Source organism: Propithecus coquereli, unplaced genomic scaffold (assembly GCF_000956105.1).
Source record: "Propithecus coquereli isolate 6110/MARCELLA unplaced genomic scaffold, Pcoq_1.0 Scaffold4, whole genome shotgun sequence".
Classification (NCBI taxonomy): domain Eukaryota; kingdom Metazoa; phylum Chordata; class Mammalia; order Primates; family Indriidae; genus Propithecus; species Propithecus coquereli.
In genome coordinates this window covers 14,456,966-14,479,670 of record NW_012149729.1, presented here as the reverse complement: position 1 = coordinate 14,479,670, position 22,705 = coordinate 14,456,966, and the positions used below count along the sequence as shown (strand labels likewise).

At 33.5% G+C, this 22,705-nt stretch overlaps 1 protein-coding gene across 1 annotated transcript in view; it reads right to left on the bottom strand.

Moving 5' to 3' along the window:
* The window catches only part of IMMP2L (IMP2 inner mitochondrial membrane peptidase-like (S. cerevisiae)), a 1,121,063-nt gene that overhangs the window by 185,393 nt on the left and 912,965 nt on the right, over positions 1 to 22,705 (bottom strand). Inside the window, exon 6 of the mRNA XM_012652788.1 lies at positions 6,288 to 6,390. Coding sequence (XP_012508242.1) covers positions 6,288 to 6,390 — 103 coding nt within the window. The remainder of the gene's footprint in view (positions 1 to 6,287; positions 6,391 to 22,705) is intronic.

Here is a 22,705-nt window from a genome sequence, read left to right as displayed (position 1 = left end):
TATTTTATTATTCCTCCAAACATCACAGACCTTTCAACAGAATATTCAGACTGTGACAATAATTCAGTAATCTTTGATATGTTCGCTGGTTTTAGCCATATAGAGGTATACTCATCAAATTAAGAAAAAGTAACATTTAACACTTGATTTATAGGTATTAAGTATTCAGATGTGGTATATGGACTTCCATGCCCTAATATTAGAGAAAGACCTGAGTAATATAATCACGGATGCTAACTTTTAATATTTTTACTTATGCAGCCTTCAAAAACATTCCATTGTAGTATATTTCAGACATAAAAGGTATACTGAAAATATACCTTGGGTTTCCTAAGTAAACAATATCATACTTATGAAAAATGAAGTTTAGAATCTTCCTCTCCCATTTCTACACCTTTTATTTCTTTCTAGTCTTACTCTCCACTGGCAATGACTTTTAGCATAATGTCAAATAGAAGTGGCAAAAGTAGGCTTTCTTGCCGTGTTTCTGATTTAAAGGGAAGGCTTCTAACATTTCTTCATTGAATATAATAGGGGTCATAGGTTGATACTGTTTTAAGAAACAGAATGCTGTGATCAGAGTTCTTTTCAGAATCAATCCTTAGTGACAGAAGGATGGTTTGGAGCAGAATTATCCAGAAGTCATATTGCAGAAATCACTTCTGTTTAGTGCAAAAGCCAGGTTGTTTGTGATGCCCTATTAATAGGATATACCCCATGGCTCTGACTTTGACTACTGTAATAAAAAGTTGCATTTTTACTTGATCGATAGACTAAGTTAGACAAATATGAATATACCACAAAATCACATGAATCTTCCTACGGATAATATCTAAAAGCATAATTGTGATTCACTATAGGCTTCATAACTGGCTCCATCATACAGAAAAGAATCACCCAAGTCACTCACAATCCAGTTGATCTTGTATTTCTCTTGCAAGTCATTTCAGTAAATTTAACCAATAAGATACTGACTCAGCACAAAGTTTTTAAGATTAACCAAGAAGCTTTAGGAAAATTAAAAATTTCCAAGGAATGTTATCTCCCAGCAGCTCAGTCAAAAGAGAGTCAGTTACATAATTTGGTGTTTATTGAGAGAAGTAGAGAGCAAACAATTACCCACCAAACATTTTATAAATACATGTCCATGTAAATGAGATAATTCAATCTCAAACCGTGAATCACAGTATGTTCAATAGCAGATTTTTTATTGCTTATGAGTCTCTCATATTTTCTATTTTATCTTACAAGTAAGATAAAGGCTCCAACTCCACTTCTTAAGAAAATTCTAAGAGCTTATAAAATTGCTAAATTAATAATCCAGCATATATTTCACTAAATCTTGGCTCGTGAACCACTGTCAGTAAATATACATTTCTAATAAAATGAACATGCTTAATTCTGTAACTAAACGGCCCAAAGGAACAGTATCTGCCATAGTAATGGAGTCTAATGACAATTCTGCTGACATTCTCCTATCTAAAAATGAAATCATGTGGAAAATGATTCTTACACTAGCAGAATAATTAAGACAGAGGACAAAATTTGATTTGGTAGAAATAGAAGCTTAGATAACCTCTGCTCTTGGGGGTAGGGGTAACATTGTTTACTTTACCACTATGTTATGCTTCCATGCTCTCTTTTTAAAATCACATATTTTTTTGACATCCTGACTGCACAGCAATTAATCCAACTAATAGTGAAGCTAATCCTAAGGGGCTTTTGTTTCTTTTTGCTGTGTGGGCATTTCTTGGTTTTCAACATTGCTTTAGAGAATGGGCTTTCTTCTGAGACTTAGCTATTTTTGGTTATACAGATATTTTCATTAATGTGGCATCTCTTTGAATTGGTTTTGATCTTTTTATGAAATGCATGCCTTTGTCTATACTAGTTAAATGAAAATTATATTTAAGTAAAATACGTGGCATTGCGAGGTTCTAGCACTGTTTAAGGGAACTGTGAGAAACAATTGAAGAAAAACACCCAGGTAAGACTCTATGACTTCAAGAACCAAAGGACTGGTGTTACCATTATTTTTCTATAAAATACAGATTATTTTAGTTCCTAACAAAAATTTTTAATGAATAAGCGTATACTATGAGACAATAAGAAAATAAAACCAATTAAAGTCTAAGCAACATTTTTCAAAGAATGCATGACTAGAACACTTTATGTGGAGCTTGTCAACACAATCTAGTGATCTTTTTCTTTGTTTGAAAATGGCTGATTTTAAAGAAAAGCTACTCGAAGTGCTCTAGAGAACTTACACAAGGAAAATATTACACTTCAACAATAAATAAAATGAAATGTCAATTTATTCTCATATGTCCACAAGATCATTCTGTATTGTATAAGCAGAATATTTTCAATGCAGCTGAAACCCCTTAACCACTGCAGGCATAAAATCACTCCATTCGCAAAACATACAACATCTGGAGTGCTTTATGTAATGCAAGATTTTACCAGACAGTTACTATTTTCACTGATTTTAGAACGCTGTTCTACCAAATCCACTGAGGAGGTTGCGTAGGTTTTTCGTATGAGTTTGTAGTACACAAATACTCTATTCCTCTACGAGGCTCTGCCATACCCCCACTTAGAGTTCTGGTTACACTCTACTGTGATGGCCTGATTGTGAGCTTCTCCTCTATCTATCCTTTCTGGAGGGTGGGGATTAGACATCAGTCATTGCTGTATCTATTGACCCTCTTACCCGCTCCTTATGGGCATCAGGGCATTTTTTTCATACTTGGTGACAGTGTCCGAAGGATTAGGAAGACTCACAGGTTCAGTATACTCCTTATTATCCATGACTTGAATCTCTGCCTTTATGATGTCTGATTATTTTAAACATTTCCCAAAACTCCATCCCAATTCCTCTCTTTGTTATGTGGTCTAATATCAAAAAATTGCTTCCTTTCATCCTTTCTGCAACTCCAAGAATCTTGTTCTTGCTGCCCTAGTTAACACATATTGTATTTTTGTTAATCAAAAATGCACAACATAGGGAAAAAATTCAAAACAGGTATGACTAGATACTAAACCTCTTACAATGTCCATTTCCCACATGCAGCACCTAATCTAGCAATCTCTCTCCAGATCCCTTCCACCCGTCAGGATCCACAGGCCAAAACCAGGGTGGACAATTAGCAGATGCTCAAAAATGTGTCTTGAAGGCACAAATTAAAGGCTTTGCATGATATGAAAACATCGATTTTGCTTTTCTCCTTTGCTTTTTCACTAGTTTGTAAAAAATGAAAAACTTTTTTTGTACCTCATAAAAGTTCAAAAGGAATTCTATGGAATTTTCATCCTCATTTTCCGTACCTTCCTATATATCATCACTTTCAGACTATCAGCTCATTTCATCAATAAACAATATCTGTAATGGTCATTTCTTGTTAAATCTATCACTTTCTATTAGGCATATTTCCTTCAAGAAAATACTCTAGGCAGCTAATATTTTATTTAATTAGGTATCAATGAAATAAGTGATTGAATTAGCTCCTTTCCAAGGGACTTGGAACTAAAAAGATTTCATGTTTAGTATAACTTGCAGTTTCCATTCTCAGATAGAGGCAGTATATCATGCATCCAAATTGTTCAGTTCTGCTTCATGGTCCCTGCACACAAATTGCTCACAAGGTGACACTATGATCACAAACCTAAAAATCAAAATACATTTACACATATTGGGAAGATCATCTTTGCCTTAAAATATTTAAGTCAAAAATTTTTCTTCTAATGTCCTTTCGTCAATGTAGTTAAAATTAATTATTTTAGATTTTTAGATACTAGAGTTTCACAAATCACTGCGCAGCAAATAGTGAAAGTATCTCAGTTGCTCATGACTTAAAGCTAGATAAAAGTGACAGAAAAACTTCAAAGATAGAAAATGTACAAGCTAGGCCATGAAAAGAATCGCATTTGTGTTTTCACCAAAAAGAATGAATATCTATGAGAACAGTTCAAATATAAGTACTGAAATGAATATTTATCATAAATAGGAGAAAGAACTGCTGCATGCATTTTTAACTGATGAAGAGTCTGCTGATCTGAAGAGGTTAAAAATGACTATTTGAAAATTCTCAGCGATGCATGCACACATACAAATACAAAACTTGCTTTTTATGTGCTTCCATTTTAAAGCAAGTAGAACATTCATCAATACCTATAATAATCAATTACTTTTGGGTGCTGGCAAAGAACGGCCTGGCTATAATAGAAGATGTATTAACGTGTTCTACACGGACTTAGGAGTGGTTAAAGATACTAATTTCTTTCACAAAGCAAAAGAATTACTCAGAGAAATGCTTAGAAAATATTCTGAGCAATCGCAAACCAACACATCAGAATCATCGTACATCTTTAATCTAATACATAATCCAGTAAAATCTAGTAACACTTCCAAGCAATTATCATAATTTTAAAGGAAACTTACAAAAGACATTTTTCATGCTAGAAATCCAAACTAAAGTCATAAATTAGTGAATCCATATTATGAGATGATAAGACATTTTCTACCATTGTGCAATGATGATATATTCAAGAGGGGCAGCATAAAGATATTTCATAGAGATATTATACATAATGGAAACATTTCATATCCAATCACATCTATGATGAAAGAGAAATAAAATGGCTTTTAGGTAATTTATTTTCACTTTCAAATTGCTACTAAATTTCTTCACAACAGTCACTTCTATACTATAAGTGACCTAGAATTTTCCAAATGGTTTGTCTCATTTTTGGTATTAGATTATATTTCTGTAATAATTATGATTCAAAAGTGAGAAAAGGCCTTAGAAGTATTTATTATCATTGTTGCAACTAGCAAAAAGAAGTAGGATTAGTCTCCCAAAATTATCTGCCACATATCCATACACCAATCTAACCCCAGCTCAATTATTGTATTTTAGCCAAAGGTGAGTCAAAATGGTTGCTGCTTAGTAACAATAATAGTGATCCCTCATAATATGTGAAGGAAATTGTTTTATTAGAGACCACCATTTAATTTTAGATGAAATTATGTGGATAAATTTTTTTCACAAACATATCTAAAGGTACTCAATATTAACTTACACAGGTTGAATTTCCCTTATCCAAAATGCTTGGGACCAGAAGTGTTTTGGATTTCAGATTTTTGAATATTTACATTATACATACTGATTGAGCATCTTTCATCCAAAAATTTGAAATCTAAAATGTCCAATGAGCATTTCCTTTGAGCATGATATTGGCACTCAAAAATTTTGGGGTTTGGAGCATTTCAGATTTCTGATGAGGGATGCTCAACCTATATATACATAACAAGTATAGATATGTCTAGTGTTAGGAAAATCTAATGGGTGAAGATCCAAGTATTTAAACAGACTAGATAATCAGGAATAGTTTCCATTATCTAGAAGATTTTTCACTTTATATAATGAACCACTGCAGGGATTCACAAATAGAGAATTTCTGCATGCATTCAACATGAAAAAATTCATAAAATATCAGCTTAGTCACATATTTTACGGAATATAAGCACAGAATAAGGAATGCCTGCACTTCTGCTACAAATTAAATGCTTAGAAAATGTTACTTATGAAGAGTGGCAGAATATGCCACCCCAAAATATGCCAGTTTGGTATAAGGATTACTTTAAGCTATGGGCATTTGAAAAACAGCAGATGCAAGAAGGGGATTCAAATCTTCCCCCTTTTCTTTCTGAAAACAGGAGATAAAAACTTTCATGTGAATGATGCCCTCCTTGTATCAAGAGAAAAGAAACACTCTTCTTTGGGGAGTAATAGTGGAAACAATTCTGTACAAATAGACCATGTTAAAATAATTCTTATCTTTCTTTAGCCTCCCCACATAATTTAGTTACTTTTTCACAATTACCTCTCTTTGTTCGATCTAATACAAAAGAATGTAGGTCTTGCCATTTCTTTGGGTCTTCATTTCTTTATGAAGGCTCCTATACCATTTAAAACTTATGTTAAATTTGCATGCTTTCCTTCTGTTCATCTGTGTTATGTGACTTAATTCTCAGTCCCAGCTAAAAAGCATCTTTTGGTACTTTGTTGAAGTTTCTAAGTTCTTTTCTATGAAACACATACATACACCTTGATACTTTATGTTATATATTTATGATACTTAAAAGGAAATTTTCAAACATAAACTGTTTCACTATAAAATTCATGATCAGTCTTGGCTGACTTACCTGAGCAATCCATCTGACATACTTTCGTTCCCACTTTTGAAATCCAATTATATCAGCAACAAGATAAAAGATGACTTACCGGCCCAAAAGAGTTACTGTCAAAACTGTGTCCGTGATGATCACCTTCAACCCAGATGTGACCACGGGGGACTTTGACATACCGATTTTTGTGTCCAATGGTTCTAGAAATAAACAGTATAACCATTGAGATAAGAGCAAAAAGGAGATCAAACAGCGGAGCATACAAACTCAGTAAGGGCAAAAATGTTATAAAGATGTAACAGACAAGCTAACCATGAAGCTTCTTCATAACTTCGTTTTTAAGTAAGATGCGGTTAGGTTGCTGTAAACCTATTCACAGTATTATTAATTCTATAGGTAGGAATTTTGTGCTTAAATAAAAAGCATTAGCATCAAATATAATGTGTTGGTACTTAATTTATTTCATAATATCCTTAATAGGTACTTATGAAATTCAATAGGCCCTAGCAAAATAGAGATCTATTTGATTTTTGACACATGCTTTTGAGTCAATATTCAACTCTTCCAACTGACTCATAGACAGCTGCAATCTTCATTGTTTTTTTAGTCAAACTTCTCAAACCAATGGACGACATTTTCATACTTCTTAATACTCTAAATTTTGGCATATATAAGAAAGAAAAGGAAAGAAAACAATCTGGATGATCTCTTGTTAGATATAAACTAACTATAACAATATCACTTCAAATTTTTTGATCAGCACTAAATTATCCTTAAAAAATGAGTAACTTTTGGGCAATTCTGAAGACTAAAAATTAATGATCAATGATACACATTTGGGCCAGGAGCAGTGGCTCATGCCTGTAATCCTAGCACTTTGAGAGGCTGAGGCAGGAGGACTACTTGAGGCCAGGAGTTTGAGACCAGCCTGCGCAACAGGGAGACCCCATCTCTAAAAAAAAAAATAGAAAAATTAGCCGGCATGGTGGCATGTGCCTGTAGTCCCCGCTACTAGCGAGGCTGAGGCAGGAGGATCGCTTGAGCCCAGGAATTGGAAGTTGCAGTGAGCTACGATGATGCTGCTGTACTCTGGCCTGGGCAACACAGCAAGACCCTGTCTCAAAAAAAAAAAAAAAAAACACACACATTTGGCAGAACGTTCCAGATTCTTAATGCTGGCAAGAAAAGGAAGTAAGAAAAGGCTCTCTTACACAGTGCTGGTAGCAAAGTAAAATGACACAACTTTTTTTTTTTTTTTTTTTTTGCCTATATTTCCATTTTAGGGCAATTTTTCACAAAATTTTAAGAGAGTAAAATGTTCATGCCTTTTGACCTAGTTATTCCACTTGTAGAAATCCATCCTAAAAAAAATGAGAAATATGGACAAATACTTGTTATCAGAAGAGTTCAATCCAGGCTTTTTATAGCAAAAAAACAAAAATACCCCAATGTATCTAAATATACAATAACACAGAATTGGTTCAATAAATTATGATACAACTAATTAAATAAATGAGGCAAGCTTAGGATAAAATATTATTCCAATCCCAAAATAATATATTGTTTTGGGGGCAGAGACTGATTTTTTTTTTTCCTTTTGTTCCCCAAAGGACTCAGGAAAATGCCTAGCCTGAAGAAGCTTCTCAATAAATGTTGGCTAAATATATGAATGAATAAATACTGCCTCCCAGGCCATAGAGTTCAGAGACTGAACTTGGCATACTGTTCTTTGAGGTGGTGTTCCTATGAGACCATTTTTGTTAGTTAGCAAGTTGTATATGTATAGAAGAATGCATTAAAAAGGAAAACTACACATAAATTCATGTTACAGAAATTGAAACTATTCATTATCTAGGATGGTTTTTAATTTTCAAGATAATTTCAGTGTTAAATTGCTTTGCTTTAGATCAGAAAATCATTCATGCAAGGAAGCAATGTTAAATCCATTAGAAGCCCACAGTAAGTTAATGACTGCTGTTTATTTTTAATTACTACTGGAAAGAAAGTTTTCAGCTTTCTAAAGAAAAGCAAAAAACAAGTTGAACACATCTTACCATCATATACTCTGTAATATAAGAGTCCTTCAATTAAAATCAATTAGTTCTTGACATCACTACTACTTTTATTATGAGATTGCCTCTAAGAACTAATAGTCCACATCCAGTGCTGATGACAGGGAGAAGACCCTTTTACTTGATTGTTGGCAAGGCATGCTCTCCAAATAAATCCCACCTTATTAAGCTGGGTATTTTGGATAAATACTTAGGGAAAAAAAAAAAAAAACAATTACCAATTTTGTCTCTTCAAATGACCATTCCAGAATTACAAAGTAAAACCAGCATAAAATCATCTGTGAAATGACATGGTGGGTTTTAAATCAAGTACATTCTTCTAGAAACCAGAAGAATGATATAAAACCCAGATTGAGTTTCAATGTCATAAAATCAAGGAGTCAAGGTACTCGAGATAGAAAGCAACATCATAAACGTACCAGTGACAGTTGTACGTTTCCTTGCATTGACCGTCTTGTCTAAAAAATTTAAATACACCCTTTATCTCATTATTTCCTAGCCATTTACAATGCTTTATTTTTCTTAATTGTACCTGACACTTGACATGCATTTACGGATTTAATTGTTTACTTTTTATTTCTCCCCACTAGAATGCAATCTTTAGAACTATGCCATTCTTGTTCACTAGAGTATCTACAGAGCCCAGAAAAATACACTGTACACAGTGCTCAACAAATATTTGTTAAATGAATGACTAAATGAATGAATAATAAAATATAATGCCACAGCGGCAGAATAATATAGTGGAAAGTACATAGATTCTGAAAACAGATTAATCAGTTTTCATTTTGACATTATTACTCACAAGTTATCTTGTGCAACTTACTTAGAGTTTCTACTTCGGTTTGCTCATCTTTAAAATGGGATTAATAGGACACACCCTAACCAGGATAAGATAAATCTTATTATTAATAATTAGATGAAAATATAATGGAGACTTGTTATACAGCATAGTCTCTGGAGCTAGCCTATCTTGGCTTTTGTATCTTAACACTTTCCAGCTTATATGATCTGGGCAAGTTGATGAAACTCTTGTCAGTTTCCTCATTTACACAAATGGGCAAATAATAATTCCTAACTCAAAAAGTTATTCTATGGATAAAAGTGGCATATATTAAACACTTGGTAAATGGATTCTCCTTTAGTCGAGATTGTTTATAAGAAAAGCAATGAATACAGTTCTGATATATAGTTAGAACCCCGTAAGTGGTAGTTATTATTGCTATTGTCTTCCTTTGTCCATTGTTTTATTTCATTTCATAATTCAGAATGTGTTCAGCCTTTGCTATCTATTAGCATTAGTCTCTTAAAATTACCTGAACTACGCCTCAATAATTTTCTTTCCCCACAGTTGCGCTGCAACTATAGACTATTTTTAATGGTACAATGAATCTTTTTTTTTTCTTTTATTCTTATGTCCTTTGGGAGCACTCTAAAACTTACATGTGAAAACACTATCTATTTGTGAATATTCAAATATGCAGAGAATAGTAGGTGAAAGCACAATCTATTTGTATTTTTACCTACTATTCTCTTGCATATTTGAATACTGCTATGTTAATACCAGATACCAATTTTGAAAGAACTCTTTGAGCTACAGCACCCTGGTAAGATTCATCCCACATACATAGTGCATATCTGTGTCTCAGGTTTCAATCTAACTTTTTAAAGAATAACTAAAGTGGCTTTAAAAAATATGATGTTAAAATATTGGACTAGATCCTTTTAGGACTGCCAAAGAAATATAATGCTCCTAATAGAATTTCTTTAGAGAAAGAATTTTAAATAGCTTTGTGCTCTTGAATTCACATAAAAGACGACAAGATAATCTTTTAGGTGATCTAACAGTTAAGTGAGGTGTCAGCCTACAAGGTTGTATGTATCTATGGCTTGCAAATAATTCTGGTTTTGACAGTCAAAAATGAGTTCTGTATGGTATTCTAACTACCTGTCTAAAAAAAAAGGCATTTTTAGTACTAGCTTTACCAAGACAAGTTACCTAGGTTTTATAAATGGAATGAAGAATCATTGCCTCCAATTTGATTTGACCTTGAAAACAATGTTTTATAAGTCTTTGAATCTTTTGAATGCCATCAGTTGAATACAAAGTATTGTCCATGGAATTCTTTTTTTTTTTTTTTGTCTATGTAATTCTTGATACCACAAGAAGGGAAGAAATTGTTGCTAAAAGTGTTTCCCAAATAAACACACACACACACATAGACACACACACACACACAGGTTCCTAATTTAGATACTTCATATTAATAATGCATAATTGATTGAAGGTATTCTTATTTCTTTATTTTTCAAAGCATTCTATTGATATTTCTCATTATCCAAAGCAGAAGCTGCTCTGGGGATGTTTACTGCTCCCTGGATCCTAGTCTTCTGGCTTTCATTGTCTCGAAGGGACCAGAAGTCAAGGTCTCAGGACCCAAATAGATCAGAAACCAGAACTAGGGTCTCTTTATCATCACTAGTACATAGGACCAGAAAAAATAATTTACCATGAGGAAAGGAAAATAAAATGAACAATCGTCTATATAGGCTTGTCCTTCAAAGGTAAAAAAAACTCTCCCTTGAGAATCTACATTCTGTTCTCAGGGGAGATTAAGGTTCAAATTCACACTACTTGGATGGCTTGGGAAAGTTAGGAATTAACTTTAATTGGCCCCAGGCATGTCACAGTGGTAACTATAAATCTCTTCAGGGATAATCCCTCAAATCTGGTTTTCAAGTTTTCTATAGATAAGTCCTAGGCAACAGGAATCCACAATCCAAAATAACAGATCTCATGAGGAAATAGCCACCATTAGTGGGTCAGGACAAACAATAAACCAGCAGACTTCGATGACCCCCAAGGACTTCAAATGCTGCATTTATGAATATAAATCATACATCTTTAAATATTTTTTGAAATAAAAAGGGAATTAAAAACACAAGTAAGAAAGATTACCATATTTTTAAGACAGACATTTGAAAAAGAACCAAATAGAACTTTCCCTTGGCCTTGTGAAGGTTCACTGAAAAATCAACTCAAAAGGCAGATTAATGTAGACAAGGCAGACAAATTTATCTAATGTATATTCTCAGTAGACAGAATGAAGACCCAAAGATACAGGGGAAATTTTCCATTGTTATGCTTAGGTTCAACAAAGTATCTACGGTTATATAGAAATACGATTGGACAAAAAGAGTATGATCTAATGCTAACAGACTGAGTGGGGACACCAGCAAAGCCTGCCTGTCTAGATTCTTCTTGGCTTCTCTGAGCATGTGGTCCTTCCTTCTGGGTGTGGGGCAATACCCTCTCTGGAATGAAGGTTTTATGACCTGAAGTCAAACAAGGTAAGTCAGATAATTTCTTTATGGCTACTTTTTATACAGAGAGGTGGAGGGAAAGTTAGAGTAATATTTTTAGGTTTTAAGCCTGGCTTTGGGGAAAAAGCGTTCTGGTTTCTATGACCTGCCTTGGGGAAGGGGAATGTTAGTTTCTATGGCTAGCCTATGGGCAGAATGGGACTGATAGGAGGGCAGGAGAAGGTTAGAGAACTCTTGATTCTGAGGACTTCATTTTGGGATATTTTTTTCTGATTCTTGATGTAAATATTTTATCAGACATATGTTTCTGCAAATATGTCCTCCTAATCTGTGCTGTGCTTTTTTCATCTTCTTAAGTTTTTTTCCTACAAAGAATATAGACTTTCAATTCTGATGAAGTCTATTTAATCAATTTTTTCTCTTTTATGGTACATGCTTTTCTTATCATAAGAAATCATTGCCTAACCCAAACTCATAAAGATTTTCTCCTATGTTTTCTTCTTTTAGTTTTATATTAGGCCATTTGTAATAATGTTTATATGGTGCAAGGTATGGTTCAAGTTTCATTTTTTTGCATATGGTTATCCAATTTTTCCAGCATCATTTTTTGAAACATTATCCTTGAATTAATTTGGCACCATTGTCAAAAATTAATTTACCCTATACGGATCAGTGTATTTCTGGATGCTATTTTTTTTTTCACTGATGTTTATGTCAGTATCACACTGTCATGATTATTGTGGCTTTATAAGTATTTTTTCTTCTTTTTTTTTTTTGTTTCAGAGTATTATGGGAGTACAAATGTTTTGGTTACATGGATTGTTTTTGTACTACTTGAGTCAAAGTTATAAGTGCACCCAAGACCCAGATTGTGTACATTGTAAGTTAGGTATGATTTCCATTGAGTTTTACTTCCATCTATGCACATGAGTGCTGATCAATTAGTTCCAATTTAATAGTGAGTACATGTGATGTTTGTTTTTCCATTCTTGTGATACTTCACTTAGGAGAATGATCTCCAGTTCCATCCCGATTGTTGCAAAATATATTAATTTTTTTATGGCTGAGTAGTAGTACTCCATGGTGTACATATACCACATTTTATTAATCCACTCATGAATGGATGGGCACTTAGGTTCATTGCACATTTTTGCAATTGTGAATTGTGCTGCAATAAACATCGTAGTGCCAGCGGCTTTTTGAGAAAATGACCTCTTTTCCCATGGGTAAATACCCAGTAGTGGAATTGTTGGATCAAATGGTAGATCTACTTTCAGTTCTTTGAAGAATCTCCATACTATTTTCCACAAAGGTTGCACTAGTTTGCAGTCCCACCAACAGTGTATAATGTTCCTATCTCTCTGCATCCACGCCAGCAGCATCTACTGTTTTAGGACTTTTTGATAACAGTAATTATCACTGGGATTAGGTGATATCTCATTGTTGTTTTGATTTGCCTTTCTCTTAGGATTAGTGACATTGAGCATTTTTTCATGTTTGTTGGCCATTAGTCTGTCTTCTTTTGAAAAGCTTCTTTTCATGTCTTTTGCCCACTTTTTAATGGGGTTGTTTTTTTCTTGCCGATTTTCCTGAGTTCTTTATAGATTCTAATTATCAGACCTTTATCAGATGTACAGCATGTTAATATTTTCTCCCATTCTGTAGGTTGTCTGTTTGCTCTGTTGACTGTTTCATTGGCTATGCAGAAGTTTTTTTAATTTAATCAAATCCTATTTATTTTTGGCATTGCTGTGATTGCCCTAGGGTTCTTCATAAATTCTTTGCCTAAGCTGGTATCTAGAAGAGTTTTTCCAAAATATTCTTCTAGCATTCTTATGGTTTCATGTCTTAGATTTAAGTCTGTTATCAATCTTGAATTAATTTTTGTGAGTGGTGAGATACATGGATCTTGTCTCCATCTTCTACATATAGCTATCCAATTTTCCCAGCACCATTTTTTGAATAGGGATTCTTTTCCCAAGTGTATGTTTTTGTCTGCTTTGTCAAAGATCAGATGGAAATATGTGGATGGTTTTATGTCAGGGTTCTCTGTTCTGTTTCTTTGGTCTATGTCTTTATTTTTTTGTGCCAGTACCATGTTGCTTTGGTTACGATAGCCTTGTAATATAGCTTAAAGTCTGATAAAGTGATCCCTCCATATTTGTTCCTTTTGCTTAAGGTTGCTTTGGCTATTTGGGCTCTTTTCAGGTTCCAAACAAAGCATAGAATTATTTTTTCTAGATCTATGAAAAATGATATTGGTATTTTGATGGGGATTGCATTGAATCTGTCAATCACTTTGGGTAGTAGGGACATTTTAACAATGTTGATTCTGCTGATCTATGAGTATGACATGTTTTTCCCTTTGTTTACATCATCTGCAATATCCTTCCTCACTGATTCATAGTTCTCCCTATAGAGGTCTTTCCCCTCCTCCTTAGTTAAATATATTCCTAGGTATTTTGTTTTCTTTGTATCTATTGAGTCTTTGATTTGATTCTCAGCTTGACTGTTATTGGTGTATAGGAATACTACTGATTTGTGTAGATTGATTTTTGTAGCCTGAGACTTTGCCAAATTTATTTATCAATTCCAGGAGTCTGCTGGTGAAATCTTTGGGGTTTTCCAGGTATAAGATCATATCGTTAGCAAAGAGTGATAGTTTGAACTCCTCTTTCCCCATTTGGACACATTAATTTCCTTCTCTTGCCTGATTGCTCTGGCTAGGATCCCCATCACTATGCTGTACAGAAGTTGTGACAGTGGACATCCTTGTCTTGTTCCAATTCTTAGTGGAAATGCTTTCAATTTTCCCCTATTCAATATGATGTTGGCTATGGGTATGTTGTACATGGTTTTCATAATTTTGAGGTATGATTCATCTATGCCTATTTTGTTAAAAGTTTTTATCATAAAAGGGTGTTGAATTTTGTCGAATGCTTTTTCTGCATGTATTGAGATGATCTTAAGGTCTTTGTTTTTGCTTCTGTCCATGTGGTGAATCACATTTATGGATTTACGTATGTTGAACCATCCTCACATCCCTGGGATAAAGCCCACCTGGTCATGGCGGCTTATTTTTTTGGATGTGCCATTGAATTTGGCTTGCTAGTATTTTACTGAGAATTTTTACATCTGTATTTATGAGGAATATTCATTTATAGTTTTCTTTTTTTGTTGTGTCCTTTCCTGGCTTTAGTATCAAGGTCATACTGGCTCCATAGAATGAGTTGGGGAGGATTTTTGCCTTCTTGATGCTATGAAATGATTTCTGCAATATGGGTACCAATTCTTCTGTGTAGTTCTGATAAAATTCAGCTGCGAAACCATAATTTCTGGGGACTTCAACACCCCAGTGACAGAACTGGACAGATCCTCAAAGCAGAAAATAAAGAAAGAAACACTGGACTTAAATGGCACTCTAGAGCAAATGGGCCCAATGGAGATTTACAGAACATTCTACCCAAAAACTAATTAACATACATTCTTCACATCAGCACATGGAACATTTTCTCAGATAGATCACATCGTAGGCCACAAAATAAGTCTCAACAAATTCCAAGAATAGAAATTATACCATGCATCTTCTCAGACCATAGTAGAATAAAATTAGAAATCAACTCCAACAGAAATACTCAATTCTACACAAAGTCATGGAAATTAAACAACCTACTGCTGAAAGCTTATTGGGTCGAGGAGGAAATTAAGATGGAAATCAAAAGATTCCTCAAACTAAATGACAAAGGGGACACAAGTTGTCAAAATCCATGGGATTTAGCAAAAGCAGTCCTAAAGGGAAAATTTATAGCCTTCAATGCCTACATCAAAAAGATGGAAAGATCACAAATCAAAGATCTAAAGAATTGTCTCAGGGAACTAGAAAAGGAAGAGCAAACCAAGCCCAAACCCAGCAGAAGAAAAGAAATAACTAGGGTCAGAGCAGAACTAAATGAAAGCAGAAAAAAAAAAAATACAGAAGATTGATGAAACAAAGATCTGGTTCTTTGAAAAGATAAAATTGATAGACCTCTAACTAGATTAACCAGAAAGAAAGGACCCAAGTAACAGAAATGAATAAGTAGATATTACAACTGATACCACAAAAATACAAAATATCTTCTGAAAACACTATAAAAATCTTTATGCACATAAACTTGAAAATGTTGAGGAAACAGACAAATTCCTGGAAACACACAACCTCCCAAGTCTCAATCAGGAAGAAACAGAACTTCTGAACAGATCAGTTATGAGCAATGAAATTGGAACAGCAATTAAAAAATCTTCCAACAAAAAAAAATCTTGGCTTTATATGTCTTGAAACCAGGAACAGTTAATACTCTAACTTTCTGTTCTACTTCTTTCCAAACCATTTTGGCTATTCTATGCCCTTTGCATTTCCAAATAGATTTTAGAATCACCTGTCCATTTCTATGAAAAGGAGCCTGCTGAGAGTTTGACTGGTATTGCATTTAGCCTATAAAACAAATTGGGTAGAACTGACATCTTAACAACACTGAGTGTTCCCATTAATGAACATGGCATCTCTCTCCAATTTTAAAGACATTTTAATTTTTTTCTCAGTTATGTTGTGTGATTGATAGCATAACAGTCTTGTACATCTTTTGTTAAATTGATTTCTAAGTATTTACTGGTTTTTTGATGTTATTTTAAAAGATTTTTTTAAAAACTTTAACTCTCAATTTTTCATTAGTAATACATAGAGAATACAATTGATATTTCTATATTGGTTTTGTATCCTGCAACCTTGCTAAATTAGGACACCCCCAGCTTCGTCATGATGAATTCAATATTCATTAAGGATGTTTGCATCTATGTTCATGAGAAATACTTATCTGTAGGGTTTGTGTGTGTGTGTGTGTGTGTTTGTACTATCTTTGTCTGGTTTTAGTATGTGGGTAATATTATCTTCATAAAATGATATAGGGGTGTTGTCTTTCTTGTCTTTTATGTCTTGGAAGAGTTTTTGCACAATTGGTATCATGTTTTCATAATGTTTGGTAGAGTTCACCAGTGAAGCAATCTAGGCCTAGAGTTCTCCTTGAGGAAAAGTTTCATTTTATTTTAATTTTTTTAAGACGGTGTCTTGCTCTTTCGCCCAGGCTGGAGTATAGTGGTGTCGTCATAACTCACTGCAACCTCAATCTCCTGTGCTCAAGCAATCCTCCTGGTTCAGCTTCCCAGGTAGCTAGGCACGCACCACTATTCCCAGCTATTTTTAATTTTTTTTGTAGAGATGGGAGTCTCGCTATGTTGCCCAGATTTGTCTTGAACTCCTGGCCTCATGCTATCCTCCCATCCTAGCCTCCAAAAATGCTACGATTACATACATGCGCCATTGCACCTGACCAGTTTTTTATATTATGAATTCAATTGACTTAATAGATATAGTGTTATTTAGATAGTCTATTACTTCTTTAAAGTGCTTTAGTAGTTTGTATCTAAGGAATTCACTCATTTTACTTAAACTATCAAATTCATTGACAAGAAATTCTTAATAATATATTAAATGTACAATGATGTTCCAACTTTCATGTTCCAACTAGTAATGGTAGTTTTGCCTTCTCTGTATTTTTGTGACCATTCTCGCTTGTAGTTTATCAATTTTATTTATTTGTTCAAACAACCACTTTTTGATATCATTGATCATCTCTTTGTCCATTTCCTGTTCTGTTGTTTTCTACTGTTAACATTATTTCTTTCCTTCTACTTAATTTGATTAATTTGACTTTTCAATGAATTTGCCTTTCAAATAATGTATTTTTCAACAGAAATTCCACTGTAGTATTTTTTATATCTTTCACTTCTCTCCTCATCACTTTCTTGTTTTCTTTTACATCCTTGGGCATATTAATAATGTTCATAATAGTTGTTTTAAGGTTCTTTACCAATATCATTATTTTTATCATTTTTGATTTGGTTCTATTGATCAAATTTTCTTTACATTATAGATCATGTTTTTCTACTTCCTTGCATTTCTGATAATTTTTTATGTAGACATTATGAAATTTATGTTGTTGAGTGCTGGATTCCACTGCATTCCTTTAAAGAATGTTGGACTTTGCTTTAGCAAACCCTTAAGTTTCTGAGGATTAGTTTAATCCTCTTTAAGTTTTGACCTTAACCTTTGGTAGGTAAAGTCCAGAGCAGCCTTTAGCTAATTTACCTTCCTAGCTAAGATGATACTCTTCTGAGGACTGTACTCAATGCCCTCTTCTACAGAATCTCCCCATTGGCTGGTGGAAACTCAATTTCCAATTTTCTGTGAAATCTGGGAAATGTACAACCTACAGCTTTCAGTTTGCATTTCCCTAATTCTATGAATTTTTACTTTATACTTGCATAGATCAAGATAATGATTTAAAGGAACCCTTCTACAGATCTCCAGAGGTCTATCTGTGTGTAGCTCCCTCCTTTAGTACTTTGTTCCACAAAGTACTGTCTTAGCCTCCAGGAACTCAATCTAACTCTTCAATACTGATAAATAGTAGGATCTGTTGCAGTCCAGAAGCTACCTCTCAGCAGAAAGTTGGGGGCAATCATAAAGCTTATGTTGTTTGTTTCCCTTCCCCTCACAGGATAACAGTCCCGTGCTGCCTGTTGCCCAATGCCTAAAAGCAGTTGTTTCATATAGTAAATATCTGATGATTTAGTTGTTATTTTCAGAAAGACAATTTCTATAGCACTTTTTTTCATGAGTAGAAAAAGAAATTGGCCCTCAGAGTTCTTTGTAAGTGATCTGTGGTAGAGCCTGGACAGTAGGAGATTCAAATGTTTCCCAGGTGATTATAATGTACAATAAAGGTTGACACTAACTGTTAAAAACAGACATCGAGAAAAAGACTTTCAGAAAAAAAAAATCCCTGAGATTAAATAAGAAATAGTGAACACAGAAACTTGTAAACATGTGCATAAGCCAAAAAATAATGTTTAATTTGAGGATAAGAATTATATTACTTATACTAATATAAGAAAGGAGGTAAATGATTGAAGTCAAAGTTTTCTAAGGTTTTTAAATTATTATAGTGAAGAGTATTTATTATCTTCTACTTTGTTCAGTATACATTTGAAACATTTTAAGAATAATAATGGAAATATAGTCTATAATTCTCAAACTGGCAGAAAGAAAATAGAATTTAAAAATCTCAGTTAATTCAGAAGAATGCAGGAAAGGACAAAAAACACAAAAAGTAGGATCAACAGAAAGCACAAAATAAGATGGCATCCAAATATATCAATAATCATAATAAAAGTAAATAGACTAATCTATCTAATTAAAAATGATTGTACAATTGGGGAAAAAATTCTAGCTGTAGAATTTATGTGCTAAGAGATATATGAGAGAGATACATAAAACAAAAAAAGACACAAAGAATTTGATAACAATAATAATAAAACAATAAATCAGGAAAATAATAGCTATTTTTAATCAGACAAAATGAGATCAGGTCTCTGAGATGAGACTAGAGTTTCAACGGCATCTGATCAGGAAAGACCTTAAGTGCCTATGTGATCCTAGAAGAGGATTTTAAGCAGGTAAGTAAGCCTCAAACTCTTTAATGAAAAAATTTAAACTTTTTCAGATCCATGGTCAGAGTATTCTAGAAACTCCTAAGACCCTCTTTCTACCACAACACAGCAACCCTTTTTGCTGCTCAATATACTCATTCTCAACTTTAAGCCTAAATGCTGTCAAATGTTGTCTTTGTAATTAAGCACTTCTTCCCTTGTAGTGTGTATTGCCAGGTGCGGTGCTTCACCCTGGTAATCCCAGCACTTTGGGAGAAATAGGCGGGAGGATTACTTGAGGCCAGGAGTTCTAGACCAGCCTGAGCAACACAGGGAGACCCAGTTTCTACAAAAAAAAAACCAGAAAAATTAGGCAGCAGTGGTGGCGTGTGCCTGTAGTTCCAGCTACTACGGAGGTTGAGGCAGAGGCAGGTGGATCACTCAAGCCCAGGAGTTTGAGGTTGCAGTGAGCCATGACAACACCACCACACTCTAGCCCTGGCAACTGAGCAAGACCCTGTCTGGAAAAAAAAAAAAAAAAAGTTTAAGTAATTAATAGACTAATAGAAGGTGATTTTAAGCGGATGAGTTGATAATGTTTCTAGGAAGTTGGATTATCTATGGCTAACAGTAAGTGATTATGTTTCTTAGGATCATAGTTGACAAGACCCTAGCAATGACCTAACAATTCCTCTTTGTTCAGTTAAAGAAGCAGAGGTCAAAAGCATTTAAGTGATGTAATGATGTAATCTAGCTAGTTAGTGGCAGGGCAAAGACTATAGAAACCAGATTCCATAATTTCCTTTCCATTGTACTATCAATCATAACTACTTGGAATTTCAAAGAATAGGTCTGTGTTATTTTCTAAATAGACTGTAGATGGTTGCTAGGTGATCAGAGCAAATCTATTTAGTTCTTTTAAGTTAAAAGATTTATACATCTTCACAATAAAATTGCAGAATTAATTTTATCAATTTAATACGAACGCTGTTTATTTTAGTGATAAATATTCTTGATGTATTTTCTTCTAAATTTGGATTATAGGAGCCTAAATGTGACAATTTTATTTAAAATATAGACTATGTTCTCCTGTTAAACATACATTTTAAAATGTCTGTTAGTGTCTATAAAAATCAATGCAATTGTTAATGAGAATTTGAGAAATGTGTCAACATTTACTAAGTAACAGATTACATACATGCTAGATCAGGCCATGCATGTAACACATACTTTAACTATGTTGATCAACCCAGCAGTGGGATGTGTAATTTATGCCGTGTTATCTTGTATATTATTGTTAGTTTGTGAGGCTAAGATTATGAACTCTGTGAGAATAAGCACTGTGATTTTCCTTTCTTGGTATAAATCAACATTTACTGAATGACTACTATGTGAGGCAGTGTAGTTTGTGTGGGTGAAGCCACAAAAAAGAATAAGATCCAGTCCTTTTGATTAAGATTATAATTTATGCCATGATTCAAACTATAAGCAACAAAAGTGGTAAGTGAAATATATATTAGACAGTCTAAACTACCATAGAAAAAATTTAAAAAATTGGAAGCATTTACAATAAAATAATTGGTTAAAGGAGGAGGAAATGAATAAATGTCAAATATTGCTAACTGCCTTGGTATTCAAAAAATGGTATTGTTTTAGGATGGAATAATCAGAAAAGGCATTATGAACATTTGAATCAAGGTATGAAGAACTGATAAAAGCCAAGAACTGATAAGGTAAAGAATGCAGTGTGGAATTCAAATCCTATTCACTTACAGAATGAAATTTTTTTTCTTAGTGCATTATTTCCTTGGGAAATGCCATTATAAATTAAGGAAAATATTTTATAAGTCAGTTTCTAATGAAGATATCCAATATAGAAATATTAAATATATTTAAATTATTGAATTATAAAGACATTATTAGTTTTTCTCTTAAGTATTCTATATGCTATTATAATATATCTAATATTAATTTAACTTAAATCATACTTAGTCAAATGTTTTAAGTAGGTCAAAATATTATTGTAATTATAGCATAATTACAGATATTATGCTAATATAAGCTGACTGAGTATAGAAAAGGTAACTCCACTTGTAAAGAAAAAATATTCTAACTTGCATATATAATATTTAAAATTGGTTTTTGATAAAATGATGGTTGCATGAAATGTTAAAGGTGTAAATACCATAATCAGCTTATCTATTGTTAAACTGGACTTTATCATGGATAAAAATAGTGACTCATGTCATTTTTCCATACTTGACTTCCTAGCAAACCAATTCAAATAATGAACTTGTAATGCATAATTTTATTTTTCAAAAAAATCAATATTTATTATAGATGGTATTGTTGCACTTGTTTACAAAGTCCTCTCTCAAAATAATTTCCTGTGTATTTGCATCATTCATCATTTAGTTTGCAGGTCTTTCCCACGTGCTAGCTATATAGGGGGAAAAAATCACATTTCAGTGTTTTTTTTTTTTTTTTTTGGTAAGGTCCGATAATATTTAGATATTTAGGGAACAATGACCAATATTCCATCTTTTTGCTCTGATCTCAGTCTTACAACCATAACTGTTTAGTATTAAAAGGAATGTATGCTATTTTATTTCCTACAAACAAAATTAATGAGCTTTTGGATCATTTACTAAAATAAAAAAGGTATGCCTCAGAGCTAAAGAGTTCACTAAAAAATCAGGCTTCTTTTAAAATATGTCTTTAGAAATGTAAACAACAGGATAACTTTGAAGCATCAAGGGAGTATGGCAAAGGGAACAGTAAGGTGGACTTCCAAGCTAGACACACTTAGAACAAATTCCAGGTCTGACACTTCCTAGTAGCATGACCTTGGACCTTGGGCCCACAGGTTCCTCACTTATCAAGTAGGATAATATAGAATCTGTTTCATAGAAGTGTGCTGAAATATAATGAGTTACTGCATGCAACATTTTTAGAATAGTGCCTGGCAGAGCAAACCCCAATAAGTGGTAGACATTATTAGGAAATAAGCTTAGCTATTCTTGTCATATACTGATTAAAGCAGCTAGAAAAATATTCTTCCCTAATTTGAATTAATTCTACAAGTATTTAAGTGTCCACTAGTATCAAGACTTGTTAGGCATTAGAGATGTAAACATAAATATGCCACAGACTCGGCCCTGGAAGAATTTTTAGTTTAAATAGGCAAATAGACTATTTTAAATGGATAGTTTCAACTCAAAGTGGCAAAAGGACAATGTTAGAGGTGAAGATAGGATAAAAAAACAGAGCCAGGCCACAGACATCCAACTCAGGGTTATAGGAATGGCTTTAAGGACACGTTTGATACATTATGCTCATATTTCTGAAATTATCAACATCTACTGGATTACACAATGGGTATAAATTATCAACATCCCTGAATCTTCAAGCTTAAGCCATGGAAAATGTATACAATTTTGCAATTAATTAAAAAAACAGTATTATGAGTAATAATAAAATAATCGGGAAGTTACATGTACAAAAAGGGAAAAGCCATTGTAAGCAAGACTAAAAAACAAAACTGGGTATTTGTATACACAAGGAGTGCAATGCGCACTACCCGAAGGATGGA